Raw genomic sequence first — 12,304 nt, 5'->3', positions numbered from 1 at the left:
CTCTGTGTGCAGAGTGTTATTGCACAGATGTGCCTTGTGCACTGCTCCTGAGGTGTTCAGACCTGCCCTGAGAGTATAAGGGCACACAGCTCTGTGTGCAGTGTGTTAATGCGCAGAGGTGTGTCGTGCACTGCATCTTAGGTGCTCACACGTGGCCTGAGAGTGTAAGGGCACGCAGCTCTGTGTACAGAGTGTGAGAGTACAGAGGTGTGTTGCACATTGTATTGTGCACCGCTTCTGAGGTGTTCATACCTTGTCTGAGAGTGTAAGGGCACACAGCTCTGTGTGCAGTGTGTTAATGCACAGAGGTGTGTCGTGCACTGCATCTGAAGTGCTCACACGTGGCCTGAGAGTGTAAGGGCATGCAGCTCTGTGTGCAGAGTGTGAGAGCACAGAGGTGTGTTGTGCACTACTTCTGAGATGTTCATTCCTGCCCTGAGAGTGTAAGGGCACACAGCTGTGTATGCAGTGTGGTAATGCACAGATGTGTCTTGTGCACTGCTTCTGAGGTGTTCATGCCTGGCCTGAGAGTGTAAGGGCACACAGCTCTGTGTGCAGTGTGTTAATGCACAGAGGTGTGTCGTGCACTGCATCTTAGGTGCTCACACGTGGCCTGAGAGTGTAAGGGCACACAGCTGTGTATGCAGAGTGTTAATGCACAGAGGTGTGTTGTGCATTGCTCCTGAGGTGTTCATGCCTGGCCTGAGAGTGTAAGGGCACACAGCTCTGTGTGCAGTGTGTTAATGCACAGAGGTGTGTCGTGCACTGCATCTTAGGTGCTCACACGTGGCCTGAGAGTGTAAGGGCATTCAGCTCTGTGTGCAGAGTGTGAGAGCACAGAGGTGTGTTGTGCACTGCTCCTGAGGTGTTCATACCTGCCCTGAGAGTGTAAGGGCACACATCTGTGTATGCAGAGTATTAATGCACAGAGGTGTGTCGTGCACTGCTCCTGAGGTGTTCATACCTTGTCCGAGAGTGTAAGCGCACACAGCTCTGTGTGCAGAGTGTTAATGCACAGAGGTGTGTCGTGCACTGCTTCTTAGGTGTTCATACCTTGTCCGAGAGTGTAAGGGCACACAGCTCTGTGCGGAGAGTGTGAGAGTACAGAGGTGTGTTGTGCACTGCTCCTGAGGTGTTCATGCCTGGCCTGAGAGTGTAAGGGCACACAACTCTGGGTGCAGTGTGTTAATGCACAGAGGTGTGTTGTGCACTGCTCCTGAGGTGCTCACACGTGGCCTGAGAGTGTAAGGGCACACAGCTCCGTGTGCAGAGTGTTAATGCACAGAGGTGTGTTGTGCACTGCTCCTGAGGTGTTCATGCCTGGCCTGAGAGTGTAAGGGCACGCAGCTCTGTGTGCAGACTGTGAGAGCACAGAGGTGTATTGTGCACTGCTCCTGAGGTGTTGACGCCTGGCCTGAGAGTGTAAGGGCACACAGTTCTGTGTGCAGAGTGTGAGAGTACAGAGGTGTGTCATGCACTGCTCCTGAGGTGTTCATACCTTGTCTGAGAGTGTAAGGGCACACAGCTCTGTATACAGAGTGTTACTGCACAGATGTGTGCCGTGCACTGCATCTTAGGTGCTCACACGTGGCCTGAGAGTGTAAGGGCATGCAGCTCTGTGTGCAGAGTGTGGGAGTACAGAGGTGTGTTGCACACTGTATTGTGCACCGCTTGTGAGATGTTCAGAATTGACCCAGCCGTGAGGGCACACTGCTCTATTACCCACAGAACATCAGTTCTGTTTCTGGTGCACGTGAATCTCCTCGCTCTCTGTAGAACCTGTACTTCACTTGTCGCCTTTGATAAATCTGATATTCATCTTGCAGTTGCAGGGTCCGCGCGCATTCAGTGATGTTGCTGCCTGTTTCTCTGACGAAGAGTGGAAGCTTTTGTACCTCTGGCAGGAGGAAATGTACAAGATTGTGATGAAGGGGATCCAAGAGGCCGTCTACTCCCTGGGTGAAGTGTCTCCCTTTGTAATGTTTGAATAGCTGTTGCCGATCCCTGTGCGAAAATCATGAAAAGTGACACCTGGTTTCTGTCATGTGTGAAGTCTGTTGTACCAAGGTGCCTGTCACTCTAGAGTCTGTCAGAGAGAGAGATACTAGATCTTACTGTCATTTTATCGACGTAGGAAGGATGAGAGGCTGCACAGCAGGAGTAGAACTGAGGAAGTTCAGGGTAGGCCTAGATTTCTGCAGCAGATACAGTAATCTCCTCAGTGTTATGAATTACAGAGTTTGTTCTTTTGCTCTGTGTAAGGTTTAAATGAAACACTGAATTTCAGGCCAGAAATGAGAAGAATAACTCCTGTTGCACACCCATGAGAGGCATGACAGGGCAGAGGGCACTGGACAGAACACGAGGGGCGGTGTGTCCCACACTTCCAGCTGCAGACAGTAGCCTTGCCACGCTATCAATAAAAGCTCTCAGTATTCCCCGGTTTAGTGAAGATAGAAGTGACAAGGGCTTTTACCTCTATTTGTAGTGAATGCTGTAAGCAGAGAAATAGTTTATTTTCCAGGACTCCTTATAATTTATCCTAAATTACTCAGTATCTGGGCGAAAATATAAAATATCACCAGTCCATAACTTTGTCTCTGAATTAGCAAACTCTTTGTTTTAGGATGTATGTGTTTTAGTTGTAAACGTGGCCTTTGTACTGCCTGGATTTCTTCAGATAAATGCTTCAGGGGCAGGTTCCCTCCTTTTTTGTTTGTGGTGGCTAAGATATTATTTCGAAGATTAACAACTGTTGTTCTCTCACAAATTCATATGAAAGTGTTGTCTACCATAGTGTGAATATGTGCATTGTGTGTGCAGGCCGGTGAGAAGGACACACATGCAGAGTTTATGCAGAGTTTTCTAAAGTGCACAGTGAGAAGGAACTTTCCTATCTTGCTCAGGAGCCAGAGGCCACAAAATGCTGGAAATTGTATTTGGTGCCAGAGGTGTGGAGTCTTTTCTTGTTGTTCACCTCAGTGTTGTTTTCCTGCTTCTTTAAATGACCCCAGTGCTCTGTGGGTGGTGAGCAGTTGTCCTTTCCCAGGACAGGTCTAGGTTTCAGTTGAATGCTTTTATGTATGTTGTATTTCTATAGCGCTTCCCTCGCAAGAGGCAGCACGAGCACTGTACGTGGTCAGAGACGGGTATAAAGAGAGGTTGTGGTGCACCAGCCTGAGCAAGACCTCGGAGCTGGGGAACCAGGTTCGGCTGAACATCCTGTGACTCTGGGCAAATCACTTACTATCCCCGTGACTACAATTCAGCGCCTTGAGACCCTCACAGGTGATTTGCAGTGCTTTACAAATCTTGGATTTGTTTGAAGTCATTGATTACTAGAAGAGGAGAATGGGCTGTAGACTGTTAATGCAGTGTGACGTAGTGTTCTTTAAAGCAGGGAGTTTTCAACTCTTTCGTAAAGTGGAGCAGCTTAAGAGCAGTCCGGATGGACATGGGGGTGTTGTTCCAGATTCTGAGTGTATAAATGGAAAATGCCTGCTTCCGGTTTTTTCTTAATGCCCTCGTTAGTCTGCAGTCTAGTGTTGTCCCGGCTGGGGGTGTGCCAGGAGCCACCAGTGATAGTGGCCTGCAGGATCGGTGGGTGCTGGCCGCGGTGTCTTTGTACATGATGCAGCTGGCCTCGTAAGAGGATGTGCACTGGGAAGGGCAGCCAGTGGAGTTCCCTCAGGATCGGGAGTAATGTGATCATATTCCTTCCGGCCCTGGATGAGGCGTCTCCAGCGCGTTGGGGGCCCTTGGGGGGCGCCAGAGTGAAGGTCGGGGGTAGGGCATTGTCCACATCCAGATGCAAGAGCACAAGGGCCCGAACAGTGGTTCTGAACTGAACTCACTTTCTGGAGAAACTGTTCCACTTTCTCCAGAAGGGAGAGTTGGCATCAGGCCGTCTTTGTTTTTTGGCATTGTGTTCCCTGAGGGAGAGGTTGGTGGCCGGGGTGAATCCAAGTAACTTGGCATTCAGTGAAAGCTGTGATTCAAAGCCATCAAGGTTCTTCTCATTCAGCCATGTTTGTACTATTTCTTGTTTGCTGTTCTTGGCAAATAATAGGAATTCTGCCTTGTTTGTGCCGAGCTTCAGGTAGTCGCGGGATATCCAGGTCTGGGTGATGTGGAGGCAGTGCTTGAGGCTTTGGATGTCTGAGGCAGAGGAGACTTTCATGCAAAGTCGTGTGACATCGGCATATTGGTGAATCTTGGTGCACTTATCTGTGACTAAAGCAGCGAACGGCTCAATGTATCTGCTGAACATAACAGGACAGAGTTTGGAGCCCTGGAGTACTCTACAGACGATAGGGACCTTTTGTGACCTCGATGTGCCCAAGTGTACAAACTGTGTTGGTCGGAAAGGGAGGAGGTGAACCAGTGAAGGACATTCGAGACTCCAGGGTGTGTGTACGCTTAGGATGGCGGACTGTATCGAAGGCAGCTGAGCAGTATCAGGAGCCAGAGAGCATCTTCATCTGTGGTCAGGAGGTCATCATCTACGATGTGTAAGGTAGTCGTCTCTAGGAAGTGTTATGACCTACAGCGTGGCTGGCAGTCATGCAGGAGAGGTTAGCATTGATCTGATCTTGGAATTGAACATGAACTGCTTTTTCAGTGCTCTTGCCATTGAATGGTCGATGTGTGATGGGCCGGTGGTCGACAAGAACATCAGAGTCTAGTGTAGAATTCTTTAAGGGCGAATAAATATGACGTCACTGCGCAGCTAACGAAGATTGCCAGTTCCATATCAGTAGCAGGTGTTTCTGAGCCAGAACAGAGTCAGCCGCTGTGGTACCATTTGCTCCATTTTACAACAGTTGCTGGTTTTTCTCCTTTTACAGTGTCTTTTCTCATAACAGGCCCTGTGATTGCCACAGCAATCTTTTCATTGAGACCTAAAGAAGAGGCAGCCCTCTGCTCTGGGGGCTTCCAGGGCTCGGAGGTGGAGGACAGAATGCACACAGCTGCAGGTGAGACCTCCAGGAAGGATCTCTGTGAATGCGACACAGGGAGTTACTGCGACTAGTCTGGGCCCCAGGGCTCTGTGCACAAGAACTGTCCGAAGGTGCAGGTCTGCTGTCATCGTGTATGGGCACAGCTCTCTATGCACGCTTCTTTATGTGTAAATCTTGTGTATTCGACATCGGGCACGTTAAGGCCCCTCCTCAGGGTAAAAGGCTCAGTCCCTGAATGGAAGGACATCTACATCCTTCGGCTCCCTGGGATGTCATTGTCTGACTCTAGGGAACTGAAGAGAGCACCTCCTGTCCATGCTCATGAAGGTGCCAGGTTGCATCGTAAGGGAGATTGAAAGAGCGAGGAACACGTCTGGAAACATGGCATGCCTGCAGTGTCCCCTGATCCCACCCTTCTGGGCTCTCATTCTCCAAGGGGACAATCAAGGCTCACATCCTCCCCAGCAGGCCTGTGCTGAGCAGGCGTTTCATATAAAGACTGATGAGGGTAGCAAGGAGTTCTCCTGGAGCACTCAGTCCCTTCATGCTAGAGCCGCTTCTGGCCTTCTCCCCCAGCCTCACTCATTGCCTTGGAACTCACTCACCTCAAGCTCTCATTCACAGCAGGCTACCTCCCACTGAGAACAGCTAGCGCCTGATCTCTAAATACAGCTCACGCTGGACCTCAGTCTGATGCCGAGCAGCTTCTGGGGGCTGTAGAGGTGTGAGGGAGACATCTCACCATGGGGGAACTCGAATAAAACCGCTTTATTTGATGAGAGCAGCTGGGTACTGTAACGGGGTTTTGGTACTGACGCCACCTGCCTTGTACTGTTACTTCATGTGATGTCATTGAATGTGATAATCAGTTCTCCCAGGTGTTTCAGAGCCTGAGCCCTCTTCCATCCATGCATAGCATAGAGCCCTGCGAGGTCCACCTGGTGTGTGCTGTGGGCTCTGCTGGTTACTTCTTGGTGACTACTAACCCGCCCCGGTGACTGGAACCGCAGAGCGGCTGAAACAAGGGACCCAGAGGCAGCCCGGCTCGCGGGTGGTAGGGTTGGCCAACCCTATATCTCATCACTGGGGGTCTGCTGGAGCCCCCCAGCCCTCTGATTCTTGTTGGCCCGTCTGGACTGCGGAAGGGATTGTGGGGGAGCCCTTCGCAGTCTGGGGGGGCCCCGTGGGAGTCCTCAGAGGTGGGGTGAAGCAGACCCCACCACCAATCCATCACTCAGAGAAGCAGGACTTGCGGCGGGTACAGGTCAGCAGGGGATTTCAGCTCCTTCTCCCAGAGGCGAGAAGAAGTCAGAGATGCAGGACAGATGCTTACATCTCCATCTGGAATGCTTCCTCCGTCAGAGGGTGAACCTGAACCAGGAGAGCTCCTAGTGTGGACTGATACTTGCAGTGCAGCTCACTGCAGCTCCTGGAATGAACTCTCTGCTAGTTGTAATCATTGAACTATTCACACTTACCAAGTCACTGCAGAAACAGATGTCTAGAGGTCCCAGGGGTGCCCCCTCTGTCCTGCAGACCTCTGCAGTGGTGATGGTTCCACAGCCAGAGGGCATCGGGGGCACAGGGTCTCCAGGCTCTCTTGTGTGTACCCCTGTGGTATCTGGGTCCCCGGGGGTGCAGTTCCCAGGGGTACAGACACTTCTCCCTGGTGTGTTGTCCAACCTTCCTCACCAGAGCCTGATTCCGCTGCTTCCGGACGACCTTACAGTGAGATCTCCTTCTCCTTTAGCTGAGCTCCTCCTTCTGCTGCCAGTTGCAAGTCCTTGAGCTGCTTGTGTGAAAATGATTTTGGAAACTCAATCAACTGCTCGGCCGCAGTCTGATGTCTGGTCTCTTTGAAGATCATGTACAGATGGATTCAGGGTTACCTCAGAATGATGCAGGAATACCAGTGATTCTCGTATTGTTTCTGCATTTGTGTCCCAGTCTGTGAACCCCCAGCCTGTGAACCCCCAGCCTGTGAACCCCAGCCTGTGAACCCCCAGCTTGTGAACCCCAGCCTTTGAATCCCCAGCCTGTGAACCTCCAACCTGTGAACCCCCAGCCTCTGAACCCCCAGCTTCTGAACCTCCCGCCTGTGAACCCCAGCCTTTGAACCCCCAGCCTTTGAACCCCCAGCCTGTGAACCTCCAACCTGTGAACCCCCAGCCTCTGAACCCCCAGCTTCTGAACCTCCAGCCTGTGAACCCCCAGCCTTTGAACCCCCAGCCTTTGAACCCCCAGCTTGTGAACCCCATCCTTTGAACCCCCAGCCTGTGAACCTCATCCATTGAACCCCCAGCCTGTGAACCCCCAGTCTTTGAAACCCCAGCGTGTGAACCCCCAGCCTCTGAACTCCCAGCTTCTGAACCTCCAGTCTCTGAACCCCCAGCCTTTGAACCCCCAGCTTGTGAACCCCATCGTTTGAACCCTCCCAGCCTGTGAACCCCATCCTTTGAACCCCCAGCCTGTGAACCTACAGCCTGTCTTTTCTCAAGAGTTTCTCTGCCCCGCCCTTTGTTTATAGCTATTCTTGTTCTGAGGAGCCCTGTGCGCTGTAGCGTGACATCAGTTCCGCTGCGTGCTGTAGCGTGACATCAGTTCCGCTGCGTGCTGTAGCGTGACATCAGTTCCGCTGCGTGCTGTAGCGTGACATCAGTTCCGCTGCGTGCTGTAGCGTGACATCAGTTCCGCTGCGTGCTGTAGCTTGACATCAGTTCCGCTGCGTGCTGTAGCTTGACATCAGTTCCGCTGCGTGCTGTAGGGTGACATCAGTTCCATTACACGCTGTAGCTTGACATCAGTTCCACTGCGCACTGTAGCGTGACATCAGTTCTGCTGCGTGCTGTAGCTTGACATCAGTTCCATTACATGCTGTAGCTTGACATCAGTTCCGCTGCGCTTTAGCTTGACATCAGTTCCGCTGCGTGCTGTAGCGTGACATCAGTTCCATTACACACTGTAGCTTGACATCAGTTCCACTGCGCACTGTAGCGTGACATCAGTTCTGCTGCGTGCTGTAGCTTGACATCAGTTCCATTACATGCTGTAGCTTGACATCAGTTCTGCTGCGTGCTGTAGCTTGACATCAGTTCCATTACATGCTGTAGCGTGACATCAGTTCCGCTGCGCGCTGTAGCTTGACATCAGTTCTGCTGCGTGCTGTAGTGTGACATCAGTTCCGCTGCGCTTTAGCTTGACATCAGTTCCGCTGCGTGCTTCAGCTTGACATCAGTTCCGCTGCGCGCTGTAGCGTGACATCAGTTCCGCTGCGTGCTGTAGCGTGACATCAGTTCCACTGCGTGCTGTAGCGTGACATCAGTTCCATTACACGCTGTAGCTTGACATCAGTTCCACTGCGCACTGTAGCGTGACATCAGTTCCATTACACGCTGTAGCTTGACATCAGTTCCATTACATGCTGTAGCTTGACATCAGTTCTGCTGCGTGCTGTAGCTTGACATCAGTTCCATTACATGCTGTAGCTTGACATCAGTTCCGCTGCGTGCTGTAGCGTGACATCGGTTCCGCTGCGTGCTGTAGCGTGACATCAGTTCCATTACATGCTGTAGCGTGACATCAGTTCCGCTGCGCGCTGTAGCTTGACATCAGTTCTGCTGCGTGCTGTAGTGTGACATCAGTTCCGCTGTGCTTTAGCTTGACATCAGTTCCGCTGCGCGCTGTAGCGTGACATCAGTTCCACTGCGTGCTGTAGCGTGACATCAGTTCCGCTGCGTGCTTCAGCTTGACATCAGTTCCGCTGCGCGCTGTAGCGTGACATCAGTTCCGCTGCGTGCTGTAGCGTGACATCAGTTCCACTGCGTGCTGTAGCGTGACATCAGTTCCATTACACGCTGTAGCTTGACATCAGTTCCACTGTGCACTGTAGCGTGACATCAGTTCTGCTGCGTGCTGTAGCGTGACATCAGTTCCATTACACGCTGTAGCTTGACATCAGTTCCGCTGTGTGCTGTAGCTTGACATCAGTTCCGCTGCACGCTGTAGCGTGACATCAGTTCCATTACATGCTGTAGCTTGACATCAGTTCTGCTGCGTGCTGTAGCGTGACATCAGTTCCACTGCGTGCTGTAGCTTGACATCAGTTCCATTACATGCTGTAGCGTGACATCAGTTCCGCTGTGCTGTAGCGTGACATCAGTTCCGCTGCATGCTGTAGCGTGACATCAGTTCCGCTGTGCTGTAGCGTGACATCAGTTCCGCTGCATGCTGTAGCGTGACATCAGTTCCATTACATGCTGTAGCGTGACATCAGTTCTGCTGCGTGCTGTAGCGTGACATCAGTTCCACTGCGTGCTGTAGCTTGACATCAGTTCCATTACATGCTGTAGCGTGACATCAGTTCCGCTGTGCTGTAGCGTGACATCAGTTCCGCTGCATGCTGTAGCGTGACATCAGTTCCGCTGTGCTGTAGCGTGACATCAGTTCCGCTGCATGCTGTAGCGTGACATCAGTTCCGCTGCGTGCTGTAGCGTGACATCAGTTCCGCTGTGCTGTAGCGTGACATCAGTTCCGCTGTGCTGTAGCGTGACATCAGTTCCGCTGTGCTGTAGCGTGACATCAGTTCCGCTGCATGCTGTAGCGTGACATCAGTTCCGCTGCGCGCTGTAGCGTGACATCAGTTCCGCTGTGCTGTAGCGTGACATCAGTTCCGCTGCGCGCTGTAGCGTGACATCAGTTCCGCTGTGCTGTAGCGTGACATCAGTTCCGCTGCATGCTGTAGCGTGACATCAGTTCCGCTGTGCTGTAGCGTGACATCAGTTCCGCTGCATGCTGTAGCGTGACATCAGTTCCGCTGCGTGCTGTAGCGTGACATCAGTTCCGCTGTGCTGTAGCGTGACATCAGTTCCGCTGTGCTGTAGCGTGACATCAGTTCCGCTGTGCTGTAGCGTGACATCAGTTCCGCTGCATGCTGTAGCGTGACATCAGTTCCGCTGCATGCTGTAGCGTGACATCAGTTCCGCTGCGCGCTGTAGCGTGACATCAGTTCCGCTGTGCTGTAGCGTGACATCAGTTCCGCTGCGTGCTGTAGCGTGACATCAGTTCACATAGCGAGTAGAGTCGCCACTTAAAGTTCTCTACAAAGGGCAAGTGCATCTCTTGCCAGGGTCATCGCTGTTGGCCCAGGACAGTGTTGACTCACCAGAACCATCAGGTACCCTTGTTTCTAGAAGCCCTGCCTCCAGAAAGGGAAACCCCTCGTGGGTTTCTAAGGGGCCCCTCACCAAGCATTGGTTTGTGGCATGATCCCTCACTGGGCCCTCACAGTGGTGGTTCCTCTGAGTGGGCTCAGCCTAGTCCAGGGGGCTCTTCCACACCGGAGGGATCAGGGCTCATAACATGTCATGTTCTTTGTTACATGTTTCATAACTTTGTCTGTGTTTTCATGGCTCCCCCTGGTTCCAGAAGCATATTTTGCTGTGCATGCATACTCAAAAAGATTCCTCCCTGTAAATACTAAAACTTTTGAAGCATAAAACATTGTTTTTTATTTTTTTAGCAGCATTTGCGAGCACTGAGCATGAAGCGGTCTTCAGTGGGCGCCAGGACTGGAGGGATGACGTGGGCACCGCGGAGAGTGAAGCACACAATGGTCCTGGCTCAGGTCAGCAAACATTAAAGCGCAATCCCTGGAAAGCGCAAAGCAAAAATGACACTGAAAACCGTTATATGTTTTTAAGAACCAGCAGGAAAGGTATTTAAGAAAAGCCTGGATTATGAGCGCCTCGTTGAATCCCATCTCTCACTGCACCCTTTGTTAGCGCAGCTGACTGATGTAGGCCTCTGTTAGTGAAACCCAACAATCAGATGTTTCATCAATAAACTTCAGCTGGTCCAACCTGCTGCCACCCGCCGGGTGTAACACGCAGGCAACACCAGGTGCCTGGACTTGCTGCTGTGACCTGCCTGCCGGTACTCAGTCACCCGGGGACCTGCTCGCCGGCATTGGTTGTTGCCTGATGACTGTCGATCATCGGGATTCATTATGTACCGGTGGCAGTCAGTCATCAACTACCTAAGAGGTCTAGCGCTGTGAAGCTCTCCTTCTTCACAGATGGGAATCATACATCCTAATAACTGATGGATTACAAAACAATAACATGTTGAGCGTCAGAGAAGGCAGCACTTCGTGCGTTTAATATACACACATGCAGGACGCAGACACAAAAGTCCTTATAGGAAAATGTAGAATCTGGCAGACGGGTTACTTCATCACAAAGGTCACAGATATCTCATCCGCCAAAACAGAAATCTACGATGTCCTCTGGGATTTATATGTCAATGGATGGGATATCTGTCACCGTTGTGAGGAGTAACCCGTCTGCTTAAATCTAAATCCATGATGTCCTATGGGATTTATGTTTCAATGGATGGGATATCTCACCGTTGTGAGGAGTAACCCGTCTGCTTAAATCTAAATCCATGATGTCATCTGGGATTTATATGTCAATGGATGGGATATCTCTCACCGTTGTGAGGAGTAACCCGTCTGCTTAAATCTAAATCCATGATGTCATCTGGGATTTATATGTCAATGGATGGGATATCTCTCATCGTTGTGAGGAGTAACCCGTCTGCTTAAATCTAAATCCATGATGTCCTATGGGATTTATATGTCAATGGATGGGATATCTCTCATCGTTGTGAGGAGTAACCCGTCTGCTTAAATCTAAATCCATGATGTCCTATGGGATTTATGTTTCAATGGATGGGATATCTCACCGTTGTGAGGAGTAACCCGTCTGCTTAAATCTAAATCCATGATGTCCTATGGGATTTATGTTTCAATGGATGGGATATCTCACCGTTGTGAGGAGTAACCCGTCTGCTTAAATCTAAATCCATGATGTCATCTGGGATTTATATGTCAATGGATGGGATATCTCTCACCGTTGTGAGGAGTAACCCGTCTGCTTAAATCTAAATCCATGATGTCCTATGGGATTTATGTTTCAATGGATGGGATATCTCACCGTTGTGAGGAGTAACCCGTCTGCTTAAATCTAAATCCATGATGTCATCTGGGATTTATATGTCAATGGATGGGATATCTCTCACCGTTGTGAGGAGTAACCCGTCTGCTTAAATCTAAATCCATGATGTCATCTGTGATTTATATGTCAATGGATGGGATATCTCTCACCGTTGTAACGGAGTAACCCGTCCGCCGAGTTCTGAATCCGGCCTCAAGTCTTAAAGTGGGTTTTATAATCCATCATTTATTGTGCTTATGACGTGTTAAAAAAAGCAGCTCCGGCCAACACGTTTCGGTGTGACGCCTTCAACTGACCCTACCTTGCTATCAGTGGCCACCTGTCGAACGA

General features: G+C 50.8%; 1 protein-coding gene across 3 annotated transcripts in view; it reads left to right on the top strand.

The window, feature by feature from the left end:
- Nucleotides 1-1,489: 1,489 nt before the first annotated feature.
- LOC138303502 (uncharacterized) overlaps nt 1,490-12,304 on the top strand; it is a 57,239-nt gene continuing 46,424 nt past the window's right edge. For 2 of the 3 annotated variants that reach the window (XM_069242684.1, XM_069242683.1), the window contains exons 1-3: nt 1,490-1,959; nt 4,866-4,976; nt 10,480-10,584. In XM_069242684.1, coding sequence (XP_069098785.1) covers nt 1,911-1,959; nt 4,866-4,976; nt 10,480-10,584 — 265 coding nt within the window. In that variant the 5' untranslated portion in view covers nt 1,490-1,910. The remainder of the gene's footprint in view (nt 1,960-4,865; nt 4,977-10,479; nt 10,585-12,304) is intronic. The other variant, XM_069242685.1, reaches the window with a different exon arrangement.

This window comes from Pleurodeles waltl, chromosome 7, assembly GCF_031143425.1.
Source record: "Pleurodeles waltl isolate 20211129_DDA chromosome 7, aPleWal1.hap1.20221129, whole genome shotgun sequence".
NCBI lineage: Eukaryota > Metazoa > Chordata > Amphibia > Caudata > Salamandridae > Pleurodeles > Pleurodeles waltl.
The sequence above is the reverse complement of the archived record's forward strand: the minus strand, read 5'-3'. Positions and strand labels throughout refer to the sequence as shown.